Source organism: Emydura macquarii, unplaced genomic scaffold, assembly GCF_026122565.2.
Source record: "Emydura macquarii macquarii isolate MOO-44397 ecotype Brisbane River unplaced genomic scaffold, CSIRO-AGI_Emac_v2 contig_1390, whole genome shotgun sequence".
NCBI lineage: Eukaryota > Metazoa > Chordata > Testudines > Chelidae > Emydura > Emydura macquarii.
This window is the reverse complement of record NW_027131527.1, coordinates 20,424,559-20,445,175: the sequence shown is the minus strand read 5'-3', so window position 1 is coordinate 20,445,175 and position 20,617 is coordinate 20,424,559. Positions and strand designations below refer to the sequence as shown.

General features: G+C 41.9%; 2 protein-coding genes across 2 annotated transcripts in view; one reads left to right on the top strand and one right to left on the bottom strand.

Annotated features, from left to right (window-relative positions):
• Nucleotides 1-7,091, bottom strand: part of KIF20B (kinesin family member 20B) — a 74,311-nt gene extending 67,220 nt beyond the window's left edge. Inside the window, exons 1-6 of the mRNA XM_067552819.1 lie at nucleotides 7,064-7,091; nucleotides 5,727-5,806; nucleotides 4,612-4,768; nucleotides 3,728-3,814; nucleotides 3,473-3,592; nucleotides 3,107-3,245 (exon numbers count right to left, since the gene is read on the bottom strand). Of these exons, the coding sequence (XP_067408920.1) occupies nucleotides 3,107-3,245; nucleotides 3,473-3,592; nucleotides 3,728-3,814; nucleotides 4,612-4,767 (502 nt within the window). The 5' untranslated portion in view covers nucleotide 4,768; nucleotides 5,727-5,806; nucleotides 7,064-7,091. The remainder of the gene's footprint in view (nucleotides 1-3,106; nucleotides 3,246-3,472; nucleotides 3,593-3,727; nucleotides 3,815-4,611; nucleotides 4,769-5,726; nucleotides 5,807-7,063) is intronic.
• A 772-nt stretch (nucleotides 7,092-7,863) lies between these two features.
• LOC137156133 (C-signal-like) lies at nucleotides 7,864-20,486 on the top strand. Its single transcript, XM_067552818.1, has 3 exons — nucleotides 7,864-9,080; nucleotides 11,871-12,048; nucleotides 19,659-20,486. The coding sequence occupies exons 1-3, from the start codon at nucleotides 8,754-8,756 to the stop codon at nucleotides 19,943-19,945; spliced, it is 792 nt and encodes a 263-aa protein (XP_067408919.1). The 5' UTR covers nucleotides 7,864-8,753; the 3' UTR covers nucleotides 19,946-20,486.
• Nucleotides 20,487-20,617: the final 131 nt, after the last annotated feature.

Genomic DNA, 20,617 nt, shown 5'->3' with positions numbered 1-20,617 from the left:
CCCACCCCTCACCTCAGGCAGAGGCAGACTGCCCTCCTGCATTCTCTGCCTCTGTATCTCACTGGCAGCATATATGCTCCAACAGCTGCTGGCAACTCCCCTCCCTGAGAATTTTTAAACTGTTTATGGCCCTTTTGATCTTTAGACTCTGGCACTGATATTATAACCGTGCAACTTTTTGCTGGTGCCTGGGAAGAGCCTCTTCCCACTTAGTTACCCATCCATTATTCCCTTGAAATTGTTTACCCTGACACAGCTTCTATTATTTTGTTTCCTGCTTGCTCTTCCTAACCATGCCTTTTAAATTCACCTGTGTAGTGAGCCAGAATCAAGCAGATAAACCAAAGTTTCATATAATTACAGATATTTCCCTTGTTCTCTACATATGCCCTTGGGCATGAGCATTCAGTGCTTAGAGGGGATGGTCAATTAGTAGAAACAGACCAAAGGTGGGAAATTATATTGACAATACTTGAATGGGGAAAACAAGAACACTGCTTTAAACTATCAAATTTAGAAAGTCATAGCATCTTGTAATTTCTTACATGCCCAAGGAGGGAGGCTTACTCGCTACAAACTCTCTTGCAGTACACTTAGTAAGTGTCACATATGAAGGTGGAATGTCGTGCCTCCAGTTAGGAAGAGACACAAGTTAAACAAGTGATCTTATTTATGTCTCTGGTGGCAATTTGCCTAAGTCTCAAAACTGTAGCACTATGTCAGTATGACTGACAGGGAGTCTTTGCCCAGGAGAGTCTGACTAGAGCAGAATGCATGGATCCATGTGTGCTGGCAAAAGCAATCTAGAAGACATTTTACTCCACTATGGTTTCTCACCCCGTCTCTTTCATGAGCACCCTACATTCATGACCAGTGACTAATAGTCACTCTGTTGTGTTAAAAGAATTTTAACTCTCCATGTTAAATAAACCTTTTTTTAAAAAGGAAAGTGCAGTATTTACCAAGGACACAGTTGCTAGGGTCTGACTGCCAAACCAAATGTAAAGTAGTAGTAATGATACCAAGAGACTATTTTGGGGCTACTGTTCATTGGGACATTATAAAGGAGTGGCTGCCTATAGGAATATCATTAACTTGAAATCTAGCCAGTTAAACAAAAAACAAAAAAAGTTTCAGTATACCTGTCCCCACTCTCCAACCCCACTTCCAGCACTGTGTTTTTACAGTTTGTTTTTTTTTAAAAAGAGATAGAATTATCCCCTTGTTGCTGTTGGAGAGAGCTTCACAAACACCAGTAGAACCTGGCTGATTACAGGAAGGGGAGCCATTAATATGACTATACAGGAAGTACTATCAAACACACTAAGTCAACATTTTGAAAAGAAAAATGCTTTCCTCCAATTCTTCTGTTACTTGTAATATTAGTAAGGGGGGTGGGGGGGGAAGTGATTTAAATTTAGTGTAAGTTTAGTATTGCCTGACAGTCTCACATACTTTATTGCTTTGAATGGAGAGCTTTGCTATATTTCACAGCTTTGCCAAAAACAAAAAAAAACAAAAAAAAGAGGAGCAGCCCAACACTCTACAGAAGTTAATACTGCTAAATTTTCTGCAACTTTCAGGTCATCTATTTGATATTAGAAATCCTGAATCAATCGTTACATATTTTAGAAGAGCCATTCCTGAGATTAATGACCATCTGGAAGAATTGCCAGTGCTCATTAACCACAACCCATAAAAAGGTTATTACCACTAATAAAGCAATTAACTGTTTCAATAAAAATCAGTTCCACATAGCTCAACAAGATCAATCAGAATAGTGCTGTCACTCTGCCTGGTATTTCTGGATAATTAATACTTAATACAGCAGCTACAGTTATTTTGTTAATTTTGATCTATGATTGAAAACATACAAGGATAGTTACGGTCTATTTTCCTTCCACTTACAGGAAGAGATCTAGAACTAAAGGAAGGGTGACATCTGCTGGTTTGCAGTGATAATGATGGTTAACAGTACAAAAATACTGCAGTATTGGAACAGGATGGATTGATTTAAATCTAGGCAATTTAGATCACCAAGTGAAAAGCCTCATTATTTAAATAATCAATTTTCATCAGCTTTCCCATTTGTACTTCAGTTATTTTCTAAAGAAAGGTGCACTCTCATTGGTTGTTATAACCATTAAAACACGTTGATTCACAAATAGAGCCTTTACAGAGATTTGGTATATCTTTTTGCTATCTAGGAGGGTAAACTATATACATTATAAAGCTTAATATTTTCAGATTCTTATTAATTGTACATTTTTAGAATATTAGAAAATAGTAAATGATATGTTGCTTATTTACTAGATAATTAACTTTATACTCCTGATTTGTTAAGCCATTTTAATTAAATTCCAATTGACATCCTAAACAAAGCAGCATATAAAATTATTTATTAAACAAAACCTGAAACGTTATGGATAAACAAACTTCTCAAGACATGTTTCACATTTATGTCTGATTTATTGAAAATTTACATTTAATCCCTCTAATGATAGTCAGTGAATTAAACTAAATGTCAGGTTAGTTGGGAAATTTTTCAAATATGTCTAAGTGAAAGTGACTGGAACTAAAGAAACCTATTGTTTAAACAAAATTTTAAAAATCCAGTTAAAAAAAACTGGTTTTTTTTAAATCTATTTTTATCCATCCTGCGTTAAAAAATGTTATTGCCAATAATAACCTTAGCAGCTTGTGACAATTTGAATGCTACATACACCCAAAACAGGTGTGCAAACAAGTTTCAGAACCGATCTGTTATCTGACCATTATGATCAATTAATACCACTCTCTATGTGAAGAGAATATTAACTTTCTCCAAATACTTAGTATTCCAAATTTGTTAGCAGATAGACATTTTGAGTTCTAGCTGCTCCATTACCTTATGAGGAGGTGCACCACCCACAGTTTAACTTGTACATAGTTCAAAATATAAACAGACTGTACACATGTGCCTCTCCATTACAAAGAAGCAGTTTTGTAGTAAGCTTATATACAGGACAAAAACACAGGCACTTGTATAACAACATTGGCTAACCTCAGAAGCCTCCAGACACAAATGTTTTTGTAATTTCACAGTTCAAGAAAATGTTAATACTACCTTGGAACGTGTAGGTTTTTCCAGCATTTGTCACACCATATGTGAAAATAAGACGATTGTGTCCCTCCAGGAAGTCTTGTACTGGTTGTTTCACAGTACCATCAAAGAACTCTTCCTGAGTTGTTTCAGGTCCAAATACCTAAGCATTAGAAAGAACAACTGAAGCTGGTAAACTGCCTCTAAAAGAACCATTTGGGGGATAAGGGGAGAAGAGAGCAGTTTACATATAGGAACTTTTCATAATTTAAAAATGTATAAAATATTTTCAGATTTAAAATATTTTTTTAAAAAGCCCCAAAACAACTTGTTTAGAGTAGGTTTCCACATTATGAAATGAAATTTCTGTCTCAAGTATTATCTGCTTACTTGTGAAAAAGTGAATTTCTGCACCATCTGACCTATGTTTTTTTCACTCAGCCGACAGATCATGGAATTCTTAGGGCCTTTCAGTATAATGCTAGTTGAGTCTTGAATAGAAACACAGTCCTGTAAAAGGGGGGAGGTGGGGGAAAAAAAAGTGTGAGGAGGGTTAAGCTTAGGAGAAAAATTGTACATTTGCATGTTAACTAAAGAAGTTTTGTAAAGCTTAAAAATGTTCTTTTTATGTAGAAAGAGCCACACCTGAGATTCATTTCCTTTTTCAGTTGTTGTGAAAGGCCTAATACGAAGGCAAACTTGCACATGTTCCTTGGACTCCAAACTGTTCCTCTTAAAAAAAAAAAAAAAAAAATTTAAATGAATAGTTTATAGTTATAGTTTTAGAAATATTTATAGTTTTACAATTAGTATCGTAAGTTATTAAAGGCTAATTATCTCAGGTCCACCCCATCATCACACACACCCCTAGCATAATTCGTTAGTTTACTGCTGCAAATGGTTTGGCCCTTCCAGAAATTCACCTTAACCTTATAAAAGGTATTTAGAATGACTTCTTACGAAATAAATATGCGCTATTCAGTTTAGGTCAACTAGTAATTGAAAATAAAAAAGTCACCACCGTACCCTATTGTACTCCTTTGTATCTGGGAATTAATTTCTGCATTACCAGGGGCAAGTCAGTGATGACTGCAGATTTTGCCAACATTTACTGCCATTGTTTATACTTCTTTTTGATTGGTATCAAAAGTACACAGCAAAAAGATGCTGTCACCTACATACGCTGTCACAAAGTAGAACTTAACAATAAGATGAAAACAAGTAGGTCACAGGCAATATACAAGTACAGATAACATCTCTGAATTTCCCTGCCTCTGATGACAGAAGTTAACTTCTTACAATTGTGTAGTTTTCTGATAAACACAAAATACTCTGATAGGACTATCAAGGCACAAATACAGAAATTCATTACTATAGCATCTAATTTAAAACATTTCCCTCTTATTTATACACAGCTATATAGATATGCTTGTGGCTTTATTGTTAAAAGTAACAGGCCCTATAGATGCTTCACAATTTAAGTCATTTACATTTTAAAATTAACAAAGTAGACTGTTTAACATTCTGACCTGGCTTATATCCAAGCTTGAAGATACCAGGGAAAATTCATCTGAGAGGTCTGCTTTAAGATCCTCAACATTTACTGGCCCAATTCTTGGAGGTAGCTCAACACTAGCAATATAGGATGGTCTCACAATTGTCGCTTTATCCAAAACTGGTTCCATCCTGCAAAAAGAAAGCCAACTAATTAAACAGCATGGCATGCCCGACACAAGCAGTCAACATAATACAAGTTTATATTTTCATGTTTATTTATTTTCAAGCCTTACACATAAATAGTTTCCAACCAGAGGTTGGGGCAAAAGGCGAAAAACAAAATTACTGACTTGACCCAAGAAGTGCACACAACTTTCTGGTATTAGCTAACAAGGATCTCCAGTCTGGAAGGATGAAAGGAGAGCATTTGAAAGAATGCAAACCCTTAAAACAGCAATGCTACCACCCACCCTTAAGTGGGGAAGTATGATTAAACAGGCCAAAAAAGAATTTGAAGAGAAACTAGCAAAAGACAAGCTAAAAACAAAAAACAAAAAAATGTAAATACATCAGAAGCAGTAAGCCTGCCAAACAATCAGTGGGGCCACTGGATGATCAAGCTGCTAAAGGAGCACTGAAGGAAGACAAAGCTACTGTGAAGAAGCTAAATTAAATTATTTACATCACTCTTCACTGCAGAGGAGGATGTGAGGGAGATTCCCACACCTGACCTTGTCAATAGAGGTGGTTTTGGAACAAACTGATAAATTAAACAGTTATAAGTCACCAGGACCAGATGGCATTCACCCAAGAGTTCTAAAGGAACTCAGATGTGAGGTTGCAGTACTACTAACTATGATACGTAGCCTGTCACCTAAATCAGCTTCTGTACTAGATGACTGGAAGATCGCAAATGTAACACCAATTAAAAAAAAAAATCTCAAGAGGTGATCCTTGCAATTACAGACCACTAAGCCTAAGTACTGTACTAGGCAAATTGGTTGAAACTATCGTAAAGAGCAGAATTACCAATCATGCCTAACCAATCTATTAGAATTCTTTGAGGAGGGGGCAAACGAACATTACAACAAAGGCGATCCAGTGGATATAGTGTACTTGGATTTCCAGAAAGCCTTTGACAAGGTACCTCAACAAAGGCTTTTAAACAAAGTAAGTTGTCATGGAAGAAGGAAGATCCTCTCCTGGTTCAGCAACTGGTTAAAAACACTGGAAACAAAGGAAAGGAATAAATAGTCAGTTTTCAGGATAGAGATAAATAGCAGTGGACCCCGTAGTGGGACAAGTGCTGTTCAACATATTTATAAGTGATCTGGAAAAAGGGGCAACTAGTGAGGTGGCAAAATTTGCAGATGATGCTAAATTATTCAAGATAGTTAAGTCCAAAGAAGTCAGCCTATGTTAATCAACAAACAAGCACTGCAGTAATTACTGTTTCATGTCCACACTACTAGACTCTGGTCAGTGGTGCCAGTCATCACCCAGAGCAATTGCATCATCTTAAGAAGGGTAGTATGGGGGGCTTAGAGCCTGGGTGGTAGCCAGGCTCCCAGTGACCAGCTCAGAGCTCCCACCCGCCCCAGGGTGACAGCCCAAGTTGTGAGCCCTGCACTCAGCTCACAGCAAGGAGCCTACCAGCCTTTCATGTCAATTTCACAGCTGCCTCAGGCTCAGAAGTGCTAAGGCTGTGAAATTGAGCCCCCTGCCCAGCTCACAGCTGGGGCTATCACCCTAGGATGGGGGTTCCAGATGTGAGCTTGGTTCTGGGCTCAATTTCATAGTAGGGAGCCTACCAGGCTTTCTTGTCAATTTCAGGGCTTCAGCTCCCAGCCTGGTGCTGCAGAAGAGCTGTGAAATTTACAAGAATGCCAGCCAACAGCCAGTATAAGTAACAATGTCTGTATGGACACTGACATAAGTGCTAAATCCACATAAACAGAGGTGGAGTTATGTCAGGGCTGACCTACACTGACAGAGACGGACGGGAGATAAGCAAGCTACAGAACATCAACCCTGCCTAACTGAGTGGACCAGAATGTTCTCCGCTCGACTGAGCGGGTCTACACAGACTAATACACTAATACTACACATTAATAACTGAAACAAAGGCTAATCCCCAGTACGTAAGAGGCCTATGCTTGCTTTCTGTCTCCCTCCTTTTTCACACTTAGTTGGAAGTTGTCCTTACTAATCATGACGGTTATTTTTGGCAAATAAAAGCTTAAAGTCTGCAGAAGCAGATGGCATTTAGCCTGAAGAGTCCCACTTGCTGTGGACAAGTAGGTTTCCCCACTCTGGCTTTCTTTACGTTCCCATGACAATAACTAGCCCAGGCACACCCAAAGAGAAGCTAGACACCCATCCTTTTAAAATCAGTATCATTAACATGTCATTGGGCCAACCAACAAGAATTCGGCCCTGGATAAGCCTCATGTACCAAGCAGGGCTATTACCGCCGCAACTCACAGTATTTCTGCTTCAAGAAACTTCTCCAGGAGCAGCGCACCCTGCCTCGGGCCGGGCCCCAGCTGAGCCCAGCTCTCAGCAATCACCCCCCTACCCTGATGCTTTCATAGCGCCGCCTCTGGTGCCCGGTCAGGGCACCGCACCGCACCGCACCGGCTCAGCCTGGCCGCACTAGCGGCGCTCCCGAGCCGGCCCTGCTCCAGTCCGAGCCCCGCCTGCCGGCTCCTGGACGGGGCGCCGGGAGCCAGCGAGGGCAGGCGGCACCAGGCTGCCTATGCCAGACTCTCACCCCGGCCTGGGCTAGACAGGGTCAGCAGCCCCACGCTCCCCAGGGCACAAACGGGCGAAGCCGAGGCAGCGCCTAGGCAGAGGAAGGGCAGAGAACCAGGAACCGACCCCTCGGAGCCCAGCTGCGGCCACTTGGCCGGGGAGCAGGGGATGGGACCGGCCGCCCAGCCCGCGCTTACCTGCGGAGAACCCCAGACCTCTGAGGCAAGCTCCCAGTCAGGGCTAGAGCCGCTGTCCCTTTTCAAATCCACCCAATGGCGGCGCGCTGAGCCGCACAGCACCATGGGAAGCGGGAGGGAGGGAGGAGCGGGCTTGGAGTGGAGCCAAGCCAACGTCCGGCCGGGGGGGGGGGGGGGGGGAAGAGAACGGAACGTCTGGTCTCGCTCCACCCAAGGCGTGCGGGGACTCGGGATCTGTGGTGGCGGGGCGGGGCGGAATGGAATGCAGGCAGGCAGGCTGCCGAAGAGGGGAGGCGGCTGGCTGGCCTGGGGCAGGGGAAAGGGAAGGCTGTGCGGGGCACGGAGGAAGCTGCGGGCACTGGCTCGCTGGGAGCTTTGCTTGGGGAGTAGAGCAATGCCTTGTGTCGCCCCAAGAGCGCTGCGAGCTCTCCCGCTGAGATCCTAAAACGAGCCGCGGTAGCGCTGCACGTGCCCTGTCGCTCGGGAGTGTTTTGTCATATCCCTGAGCACCAAAAGCTTTGCCGGCCTCAGGGCTCGTGTAGACAAGGCAGTGCCGTGACAGGGCTGTACTCTGTGCGCTACATTTTGACAAGGGCAGGGCTAATGCAGCCTTACTGGGTAGAATACTGAAGCTGTCATTAGTTCTGGTGCTTGCGTTATTACGGGAGGACGAAGTCCCAGCCCTGTATTTCCCAGCGCTCCTTAGGCCGGAAAGCATGCTTCTTCCTCTTCGCTACTGCATTCATATGACGCCTCTCCTAGCCCAGGCAATGCTGGGAAATGGAGTCCAAGCCCCATGAGGTGCCCTCACAGAAACGAGACAGCACTACAAATCCCGGTCATCTTTGCACACACCCTATCCGGTTAAGAACCGGAGGCTGAATGTACCTGCTGATGTACAATGCCTCCCGGCAGCAGCAAAAACCGTGCGCTGGGAAGATGCAATTTCCTGTGCTGCTGGGAGTTGTAACAGCTTCCCTGGCCCAAAGGTGCAAGAGAGCTGGGTTTTTTATACCAAGAAAGACCTTTCTCTAGAGATGCACCTCTATGGTGAATCCAGCATGTCCCTAGCACTTACCAGCTAGGGAGTAGTGGGGTCCGCTAGTTTCTTAGGGCTGCCTTGGAGGAATTAGCCCTGCAGTGGGTTCAGTAGGCAGCATACAGGATCGGGCCGGGGTCTCCCCTATAGGGAGGATTAGGTGCAGGAGGTTGCTGGAGGGCCAATGGCAGGAGGGGTGGTCCTGGTGCAGGGAGCCAGCAGGGGGCTCGGCCTGCACTTCTGCAAACATATTTTATCTGCACGGAAAGAGGTGAGAGTGATCGCTACTTGCAGGAACCCCCCGGCAGCCAGTGCCTTACAAGCCTTACATAGGCTCTATCCCCAGAACCTCACTATGCTGCGGCTGGATGCCACTCGGGAGGCAGAGATCCGAGAGGCAGCAGAAGCAGTTGCAAGGGAGCATTGCCATCTGGATCTACTCATCAATTCTGGGGCAATGTTGCACCCCAGCGCCAGAGGAGAGACGAGCCTGCAAGATATCTCGGCAGAGGTGGGCCAGAATTTCCATCTGTAGAAGCATCTGTGGGGTCAATAAAAAGGGTAGTTAGTGCAGATCTGCCGTGTGTCTGGCACCACTGGGATCAACTGGAAAACTCGTTCTGACAGCAGCTGTCTGAGCAATGGCATTCTCTCAGAGCTCAGGGTTTGCTTTTCTTCTTTCCAACACTTTCTCTTCTTTGCAAATCTAATTGTCCAAATTGTATGTTGGTCTAATTATTTGCTAATTCATTTCAGTGGCCTAGATTGACATGCTGTGGAGAGAAGAGCAGATCCTTGTTAATGGAAAGAGGACAGAAGGAGCGGGTGCTTTGTTATTGAAGGTGGCTTAATAACTGTGAAGCCATTGCTTAAGGACGTCTGGTTGCAGCTGGTGTGTTTCAGTAAATATACTAGTAGACACCCAAAAGTGCATAATGGCTTTAAAAGCATGTCTGTTTTGAAATAGATGGCCAGCAATCTGAGAAGAAAAGACAAGCCACCTGCTGGCCCGCATCCAATGCCACCAGAAAGTTAGGAGTCTTAATGGCAACAGACACAGATTTAGTGGCCTTTTTCTCTAGCCAGTCATTCCCATTTTGTTGCGTGCTCACTCATCAATGCATAGTGCACTCTGGGGTGCAAAGCTCCGGGATGCTTGAAATTTGAACTCCATTCGTTTATGTAATTAAAAATAACAAAAGCGTGTTTGGACAGCTTTTCCTCAGCACACATGCTTCCAGATAGATGGAGCATGCCCATCTGGAACCATGCATGTATATTTTAGTAATGAAAAGGCATCAGGTGTGTTCAAGCTGTTATTTTTGGGCCTTCATTACTTTCTTTCAAAACCAGCACTGTCTAAACATAGCATACTGAGGAGTAAGTACATTTGTATTAGGCAACTGCAGAGAATGTTTGAAAAATATGTTGAACAAAATGTATTTTGGCCAGTTAGCACAACTCAAAAATAACAATCTTTGGTGAAGGTAAAAAAAGGAAAAACAGCAATGGCACACTTTTCAGGGAGTTAAAAAATAACAAAAAGCCTTCCCTCATTCCCCCCAAACATATTTCCTTATATCATGTTCCACAATAATGACAATGGAAGTAAAATTCTTTTCCACTGATTTCATAGTAGACCAACTAGCCAGGACTGCAAAGAGCTTTGGGGAGCCTAGGGCAAAATCTGAAACTGAGGGCCCCCACTCTTCCAAAGAAATTACCACTGATGGGAGGCTTCAGGGAAGAGTTGGAAGGCAAGCCCACACCACGCTGAGCCGGCAATGGGGCTCAGCTCCAGGCACATAGGTCTGGGCCTGGCTCCCCGCTCTGTGTGTTGCAACCTGACCCCTGGGGTCAGACCACAGTACAACTCAGTTTTGGCCCCGCAGCCCTGCTGCTAGCTAGCATTTCTAACTAAAGATGGGATTTTCAATGGGATTTGTGCTTCACTTGCCTGAGGTGCTTTTGAAAATCCCAGCCTGCCTTCATAGAATGACTAACCTTAAGTAACAACAATTTAATGGTTTGGGGGTTTTGTTTATTTTTTTGTTTTGTCTCTCTGAACAAAAAAACAACTTCACTAAGCATAACTGTCTGCAAAGTGTGCTATTCCCATTTCCCTGTTTTTCTTTCATTACAGAATTCACTTTGCTTGTTCCATCCCTTCATCTTGTGGTAGTAATTTTTAGTGTTGTGCGTTAAGTAGTTCTTGTTTCTTTTCTTGATTTAATTCATCTTGTTAGTTTCCTGTGCTGAAACCAAACTTAAGATGTTTTAGGGAAAAAGTGTTCACAAAATTCTTAGAAAAGAAAAACAAATGTATTAGCCTCAACACTGTAAAGGACTCAATGGCCTCCTCACATGCTTAAAGTTAAGCATTTGCATAAGTCTTTGCGGTATTGGATCCACAAACTGGAATGGCATTTGCAGCCTTCACTCTAGTGTTCCTAGTAAATAATTTAACTCCAAAGTATACATAAATTAAGACTGTAATTTCAAATTCTGATGACCTGAATAGATAATTTGAGCTATGATCTCTTAGTTTGCACCTTTACACTCCTGTGACTAAAAACATGTTTTGGTATCAGTTTGTTTGTTTTCAGATAGCAAGTGACCAGTGTTTCAGAGTCCAAACAATATCAGCAAAATCTGAAAGAGTAGTTTAATTATTTGTTTCCAGTGCCAATGACCACTAAAAAGAAAAAAATGTATATGCTACTTGGGGTTTTAATTAAACCATTTTAATTTAAATTACCCAACAGACTCTTCAATAAGTGCATATAACAAAATGCCACAAAGCAGCAATGCTCCCTATTGACTCTAGCTGAATAAAAATGAATGAATAATTTATTTTACAAGAAAGAAGAAATAGAATTAACAAGGTATGTGCACATTACTGTGCTTGCCTGCTTTCTCCCACCTTTTATCTTTTGTCTTTTTTAAAAAAGAATGCTCTTCAGTACAGGCTCATGCCTTCTGTTGCATTTGTACTCTACCTAGCATAATGGGACTCTGATCCGCAATGGAGCTTTTAGGCATCACTGCAATACAAACTATAGTAATAGAGATTTGTCAACACTTCTGGAAGGATCACCCCCTACACATTACAATTTACTCTGACCAGCATTTCAGGTGTGCTAAGTCAGGACCAATAATGTTTGTTAGTGATTATGATAACACACTGAGATGATTTTATAACTCTTGTTAGCACAAGATGGCACTTTAAAACTGGCATTTGCTGGGTGTAGGATATCTAACTTTGCAGTTTCTACTTTTTTTCTTTTTTAAAATGTTCCAGGATCTTTCCATAACATTGGCAACAAATACCATAGGGCCCCTAGTGATGGCTAAATATTTTGCCCCTCTATTGCTGAAAGGATCTGGAGCATTTGGACATCAGTTTGCTGACCAAGTCAAACAGCATAGGGCCATATTGGTGAACCTGACAGCTAAAGTAGGTTCCATAGGAGACAATGGTAAGTACTGTTTGACATTAATGTTATGCAGTAACTCAATTATTTTTCATATAAGAAGATAAATGATTGCAATATTAATATTTTATAACTTCTGGCTGGTGTGGGCCAACATAGCTAATGACGATGCAGAAGGTCACTATAATTTTCTAAGCATTACTGCATCTTGATATATATTTTTCCTGCAAAAATGATTTGTGCAGTAAAAAGAATTACTCTGCTTATTTTGTATTGATAAGTTGTCTAACAAATAAATATTGAATTATTTTCATCCCTCCTCATTGCTAAAAGTAATTACGGTGATGCAATTTTAAAAAATTTGTAAATGCAAAATTATTTCTTAATTTTAAAATTTGTATATTCCTGTCAGGGTGCATTTGGTAAATGACATACTTATTTATCAAACATTCAGTACAATATGTACACTATGAATATTAAGTATGCTTGAGTACAATCCTGCCTGACTCCATGGCTATGTATTCAGGCAGCTATTCACACAGCTGTTTTTAGTGCTGCTAGCTAGTTTGAGCAGAGCTAGCACATATATGTTTACTTGTACTGGGAATCACACCTGTCAGCTGCTGCATAGACATATCCTTACTCTGTAAATTCCAGAGTAGGTACTTTTGGTGAAATACTGGCACCATCAAAGCCAATGGCAAAACTTGTATTTCACCCTGAGTCTTATTTGTTCAGTAAAGCATCATAAACATTTATAGGGTTGTATGAATATTAACAACAAAAATTGAATTTGAAAAGAAAATGTCAGGATTGACAGTCCTAAAATATAGCACATTCTAAAAATTTTTCCTTAATCTCTGAGTTCCGACTTACACATTTACAAATACTTTTTCAAGATGCTAGTGTGACTTTTAGATGAAGAGCTTTGTTTTAATCATAAATTTCCAGGTGAGAATATTAATAATTTACCTGGGCTAGAGACTTACAAATGCATCTGTTTAATAGAGTTTTAATTTCTCCAATCAGTCATTGATGGTATCTCTTAGTTAACTACTGGAGAATAGAAATAAGTTTGTTTTAGAATTGGACCTAATCCTGCATTCTTTGCCCACCCAATACTTTTATTAGGGGATTTGACTGTGCAGAAAATGGAGGATCTGACTCTTAGAGATGGTTTCTTTCCACAGCTGAGAGTACTGAATATTTCTTCTTTTGCGGGTTTGCATAAAATATACAATATGAATACCTTTTTGTATTCTCAACTATTCTGAATAGGAGTCTACAGAACACCCCCAGCAGTTCTTTTTCAAAATGTAAAAAAGAGCCTGAGCTAATAAAAAGTGAGATGGGACGAAAGGCATTTAATTGTATCAGTTTATTACATTTGCAATTTAAGCCAATTCTTGATTCTTATCATATCAGTAGATGTTTAACAGGAACAAATCTCAAAATAAATTGGAACATTAACTCAATATTTTAAAGTAGCAGAATCTGTCAAGATATTTTGATGGCTTCTTTACTCTTGGTTTAGTAAGCCGTAATCACAACATTGAACCCTTCTGTGCCCTGAAAAGGGTGAGGTTTAGGGCTAGTAAGCCTATGTACAGTTTAAGTTATGAATGAGAAGGCAGAATCGTAACAGGATTCATACTTATAACATAATCATATTTATGTTACAAACTGGCCCACTACCCCACTTTATGGTCAGTCTGTTGTGAGTGGAGCCAGTCGCTAGGTCCCAGGTGCTTCTGAGTCAACTGGGCCTATGTAGAGTCAAGTCACAGTTTCTTCTCTGATGCCCTTGTTTGGAATGTGGGGTGCTGCAGTCCAGTTACCTTAAATGTCAAAACCAGTGTCTCAAACCTTCTGAACCCTCTACTTACTTGCACATATTTCCACCTAGGCTATGGGCTCTCTGGGCTTTTAGTTTAACCCCTTCAGGGACCGAGTGGCTGGAAAACAAAGAACATAGGCTTAGCAATGGAATTTCTTAACCACAGTAACTTTTACTCTTAAAAGACTCAAGAGTTACTGTGAATACTCCCCACCAATACTCAGGGTTGTGAGACACCTTGCCACCACCTCCCCTTAAGCATGAGGCAGCCTTGTTAGTGCCTGCAGTAAATCAGCTCCCTGAATCCACCCGCTGCTGGCAACGCAAGCGCTTCCTTCAGAGCCTGTGCAGGCCTTGCACTCTCTGCTGGTTAGTGAAGGCACACACCAACCCCCAAGCCCTCTCACAGCATTCCCTATATTGTCCAGCCCCTTATCCACTGAACACCCACAGAATTACCAACCATGTTGTTCCCAAAGGAATAGTAGACACATTAGCTTGTAAGAGTCAGCTCAGGACCAGCACTTTCCTTAACCCCCCAGCACTTATATGTATTTTATAGTGAAAACAAGATTAAGTTTTCAGGGATCCAAGATTCAAGTAATAGTGAGTAAGAATATTGGAAACAAATGATTACATGTAAAACAAAATCATAACACACTTTTTAGAGACTAAATGTAATTAGCAGGTTAACCTCTTATCTAAAGAGATTTTTTGTCACCCAAAGGTCTCTCTAGCGTTTTCAACCAAGGTTGGCTGAGACCCTGTTTTCATGAATGTAAACACACTGTCTGTTTACTTCCTAGATACAAGATATCAGGGTGTCTTTTTTGCCTTCTAGAAATTCCCCCAGAGTTCATTGTCTGTACTCTTAGACTGGAAACAACTCGTGACTTTTTTTTCTCCAGTGTGCTCCTTCCCTCTTGACGTCATATCTCTTTGTTGCCATTTGACTTTTTATGTAAATGGGCATCCATTGTGTTAGCTTACAATGCTTAATTTTCATCATTTCTTGCCTCTTGTCTGGAAGCAAATCTGTTTTTCACCTTTGCTGGTGACCACTACTTTGATACAGACTTTAAAAATATAGTTTTGGTATATATACATAACTTCTTACATACTATCTGTACATACATTTCACAGTGATACTAATGACCATTGTGACAATGGCTTTAATTTGAGATCTCAGATGGTGTTTTTTGGTAACCTAGAATGCATACATGAGACTCATAAGATTTCTATAATCCCTCTGCAACCCCTTGCCAGTTGGGATTAAGAGGTTCCTGGGTCACAATTACAGATCTTTTGAAAATAACAGAAGTCCTGAGATGCACCCTCCCCTAGTCTTAGCTCATGCCTTCTGTGAGAGTCCATGGGTTAATCAGCGTTTCAAGCTGGGCAGCATTTCTCCTGCACATCCTTCTTACATCTGACAATGGTCAGCCCCTTGCACAGAACAGAACCTCACTCTTAAATAGGGCCTCTGTCTTTGTGCTGTGCACTCAAACTGAGAAGCTCCAGATCCACCAACCATACTTGTGCATCCTCCCACATTGTGAACCCCTGTGTAGAAAGAACATTGTTCTATGGGGTAGGCCAGTGGCTGAGAGACAATTAAAGTCAGTCTTGCAGTCTTGATGGCTTCACAAGGATAGCCCTTCAGTGAGGTGTCAAACACCTTTCCAGGCAGGGCAGCTGTTTGAATTGCAGCCTAATAAAAGGCTTTTCTTTGGGCAAGTTCAGACTTATGCAGTCACTTAGGTAATTTCCACACAGAGTACAACATAGAGTTCATAATCTGATCCTGTCATATCCCACTCTGTTACAAGTTCCAGTCAGTTTTCCCAATGAAACAGCACTTTTGAAACATACCAGGCTTCCTTTCTGAGACTTTGCTTGCACCTATTATAGAACAAAATGATGACAGACATTATGCAAAATGATAGTGTGTTATAAAGCACCAAAGAACATGACTATCTGTAGTAACTGAAGATTATAAGGTCCTTTTTTGCAAGAGTAGGGTGTTAACCCTTGGTTCCTGGCCAAATTCCATTTTGTTATTCCTTTTTGTTCCTCAAAATTTCCTCCTGCAGTTTCAATTGGATATGGTATCTCTCACTTCCAAATGTAGTTTGTTTTGTAGTACTGCCATATATCTTATACAGGCTATGTTTTACCTCATATGTCTGTGCATTTAGGAGGTGGAGGAAGTCATTTCTTTATACACCTTTTATATATCATTTGCAAAGCACTGAATTTTTCTGGATGAACAACCTTATAAAAATTTAAGAGAAATTATTCTAATGGTTAAAAAAAAAAAACCCTTTACATAAAGCTGCATTTCTGACACTGTGAAAAGGATTAATTACATGCAAAAATAAATGGGGGAAGAAGGAAAAAAACTCTTATTTTATGTATAATATTAATATAAAATTAGAGAAAGTGACTCATTTCTGGCTGGGTGACTCATATTCTCAGGGAATTAATTATCCAAGCCAAGCAACTCTAAAATAGACATTTTTTTAATAAGATGGCTGTTAGCATGACATGAGTAAACGTGAACCTTGAGTTCAGTGTTAACTAGTAGACTGAGTACAGAACTGGGAGAAAGGACATCATGAAAACTTACTGCAGTTCTGCTATTGACTTCCTATCTGTCCTAGGCAAATAAACATGGGGAGGCAAACGTAAAAATACTAGATAACTGAATTTAGAAGGAAACAAAGGGGTAAATGGTAAAAGTCCGCTGTTCTTTTTTCTAAAATTATTTATTTTGCTGTTTTTCATAGATTTTAAGGCCAGAAAGGACCCTTATGATCATCTATTTTGACTTTTTGCGTAACATAAACCACAGGATTTTATGTAGTGGTTATTACATTGAATTCATAACATAGAGTCATGGAATATTAGAGTTGGAAGGGACCTCAGGAGGTCATCTAGTTCAACCCCCTGCTCAAAGCAGGACTAACCTCAGCTAAATCATCCCAGCCAGGGCTTTGGAAGCCGCAGCTTAAAAACCTCTAAGGATGGAGATTCCACCACCTCCTTAGGTAACCCATTCCAGTGCTTCACCACCCTCCTAGTGAAAAACTTTTTCCTAATATCCAACCTAGACCTCCGCCACTGCAACTTGAGACCATTGCTCCTTGTTCTGTCATCTACTACCATTGAGAACAGCCTAGCTCCATCCTCCATGGAACTCCCTTTCAGGTAGTTATCAAATCCCCCCTCATTCTTCTCTTTTGCAGACTAAACAAACCTAGTTCCCTCAGCCTCTCCTCATAAGTCTTGTGCTCCAGCCCCCTAATCATTTTTGTTGCCCTCCGCTGGACTCTCTCCAAATTCTCCACATCCTTTTTTGTAATGGGGGGCCCAAAACTGGACAGAATACTCCAAATGCGACGTCACCGATGCCGAATAGAGGGGCATAATCACTTTCCTCGATCTGCTAGCAACACTTCTGCTAATGCAGCCCAATATGCTATTAGCCTTCTTGACAATAAGGGCCCACTGCTGACTCATATCCAGCTTCTTATCCACTGTAACCCCCAGGTCCTTTTCTGCAGAACTGCTGCCTAGCTCGTCGGTCCCCAGTCTGTAGCTGTGCATGGGATTCTTCCGTCCTAAGTGCAGGACTCTGCACTTGTCCCTTGCTGAACCTCATCAGATTTCTTTTGGCCCAATCCTCCAGTTTGTTTAGGTCACTCTATATCCTACCCCTACCTTCCAGGGTTTCTACCACTACCCCTAGCTTAGTGTCATCTGCAAACTTGCTGAGGGTGCAATCTACCCCATCCTTCAGATCATTAATGAAGATGTTGAACAAAACCAGCCCCAGGACTGACTCCTGGGGCACTCTGCTTGTGACCGGCTGCCAGCTAGACATGGAGCCATTGATCACTACCTGTTGAGTCCTATGCTGTAGCCAGTTCTCTATACATTTTATAGACCATTCATCCAACCCATACTTCTTTAACTTGCTGATAAGAATACTGTGGGAGACTATATCAAAAGCTTTGCTAAAGTAAAGGTATATCACATCCACCGCTTTCCCCACATCCACAGAGCCAGGCACCTCTTCATAGAAGGCAATCAGGTTGGTCAGGCATGACTTGCCCTTGGTGAATCCATGTCGACTGTTCCTGATCACCTTCCTCTCTTCCAAGTGCCTTAAAATGGATTCTTTGAGGACCTGCTCCATGATTTTTCCAGGGATTGAGGTGAGGCTGACCAGTCTGTAGTTCCCTGGATCCTCTTTCTTCCCTTTCTTGAAGATGGGCACTATATTGCCTTTTTCCAATCATCAGGGACCTCCCCCAATTGCCACGAGCTTTCAAAGATAATAGCCAATGGCTCTGAAATCACATCAGCCAACTCCTTCAGCCCCTAGAATGCATTGCATCTGACCCCATGGACTTGTATATGTCCAACCTTTCTAAATAGTCCTGGACCTGTTCCTTCAGCACTGAGGGATGTTTACCTCCTCCCCATTCTGTGCTGCCCAGTGCAGTGGTCTGGGAGCTGACCTTGTCTGTGAAGACAGAGGCAAAAAAGGCATTGAGTATCTCAGCTTTCTCCATATCCTCTGTCACTAGGTTGCCTCCCTCATTCTGTAAGGGGCCCACACTTTCCCTAATCTTCCTCTTGTTGGTAACATACCTGTAGAAACCCTTCTTGTTCCCTTTCACATCCCTTGCTAGCTGCAACTCCAACTGCGCTTTGGCCTTCCTCATTTCATTCCTGCATGTTTGAGCAGTATTTTTATAATCCTCCCTAGTCATCTGACCAAGCTTCCACTTCTTGTAAGCTTCTTTTTTGCGTGAAACCAAGCTGGGTGCCTACCATATTTGCTATTCTTTCTGCACATCGGGATGGTTTGTTCCTGCACCCTCAATAAGGTTTTTTTAAAATACAGCCAACTCTCTTGGATTCCTTTTCCCCTCATATTAGCCTCTCAGGGGATCCTGCCCATCAGCTACCTGAGGGGATCAAAGTCTGCTTTTCTGAAGTCCATGGTCCGTATCCTGCTGTTCTCCTTTCTTCCTTTTGTCAGGATCCTGAACTCAACCATCTCATGGTCACTGCTGCCTAGGTTGCCACCCACTTCTACTTCCTCTACCAAATCTTCCCTGTTTGTGAGCAGCAGGTCAAGAGGAGCACAGTCCCTAGTTGGTTGCTCCAGCACTTGCACCAGGAAGTTGTCTGCAACACTCTCCGAAAACTTCCTGGATTGTTTGTGCTCTGCTGTATTACTCTTCCAGCAGATGTCAGGGTGATTGAAGTCCCATGAGAACCAGGTCCTGTTAACTGGAAACTTTTCCTAGTTGACTGAAGAAATCCTCATCTACCTCATCCTCCTGGTCTGGTGGTCTATAACAGACACCCATCACGACATCACCCTTATTGTTCTTGCTTCTAAGCTTAACCCTGAGACTCTCAACTGGCTTATCTCCAGTTTCATACTGGAGCTCAGAGCAATCATAGTGCTCTCTTACATACAGTGCAACTGCTCCACCTTTTTGCCCCTGCCTGTCCTTCCTGAACAGTTTATATCCATCCAACATCTGGTTGAACAAGAACCTATCTTTCAGAAAGACAAGCAGGACAATGGTGAATCCATTGGTTTTGCTAGATCTTGTTCATGAAAGAAATGCAGCCTTCCCCATCGCTAAAAATAATGCTCTCTGTACCAGCAAATGACCAAAGTGATATTCACAAATGTATTATTGTGATCCGTCAAATATATTAACATGCCACCAATTGTGACAATGCTGGTTGTGGATTTGCAGAACTTACTTACCTGATATATTGTTTTTAGCCTTAGGTGGATGGTATAGCTACAGAATGTCTAAAGCAGCTTTGAACATGGCTACCAAGAATCTCAGCATTGAACTCGGAAGAGGGAAAACTAAAGTGGTGTGTGTTTCTTTGCATCCAGGAACTGTGAACACCGACTTATCAAAGCCTTATCACAGGAATGTTCCCAAGGACAAACTGTTCACCCCAGAATATTCAGTTAATTGTCTAATGAATATTATTGAGAACCTTGATATGGGGAAAACAGGAAAGTTCTTTGCTTGGGATGGATCCACACTACCTTGGTAAAGACTTGTTTTAATGGAGGCACTCCGGTACCAGGGAGATGACAACAGTATAAACATCCAGACATGTTAATGTTTTTAGTAAGCCTTTTGTTGTGGTGTATTATGGGGGCATCCAAAATATATTAGATTTTAATCTCAGCCCTGTCACTGACTTACTATATGACTTTGAGCAAATCACTTTAACCTCTCTTTGCTTCTAATTCACCTTCTTGTAAATGGGAATAATACTTACCATTCTCAGGACTCTTGTGAGGCTAAATTTATTAATGTTTGTGAAGGGTGTGACAGGGGCTACCGGAGGGTGGTAGAAGGGCGCTACGTTAGCCCAAGAATGATCAAAGCCCTGTTCCCCTAGCAGCTGCCCAAGGCTCCCTCCAGGCTAATCAGGGTCAGCTGAGGCCAGAGCCAGCTGGGATCAATTAGGGTCAGCTGAGGCCAGAGCCAGCTGGTTCCCATTAAGCACTGCCAGGGAGCAGATATGAGGTCCCTGCCAGCCAGGCAGGGTGCTCTGGGAGTTTGGAGAAGGAGCAGGAACTTTGGAGAAGGAGCTTTGGAGAAGGAGAAGGAGCTTTGGAGAAGGAGCTTTGGAGAGGGAGAAGGAGTTTTGGAATTTGGAGAAGGAGCTTTGGGGAAGGAGAAGGAGAACCGTGAGTGGCAGAAGCCAGAAGAAAGC

Coding starts and splice junctions, on each gene's coding strand:
- LOC137156133 (XM_067552818.1), top strand. CDS start 8,754: ATGGCAGGAGGGGTGGTCCTGGTGCAGGGAGCCAGCAGGGGGCTCGGC. Junction 9,081..11,870: donor TGCAAGATATCTCGGCAGAG/GTGGGCCAGAAT, acceptor AAAATGTTCCAG/GATCTTTCCATAACATTGGC. Junction 12,049..19,658: donor AGGTTCCATAGGAGACAATG/GTAAGTACTGTT, acceptor TATTGTTTTTAG/CCTTAGGTGGATGGTATAGC.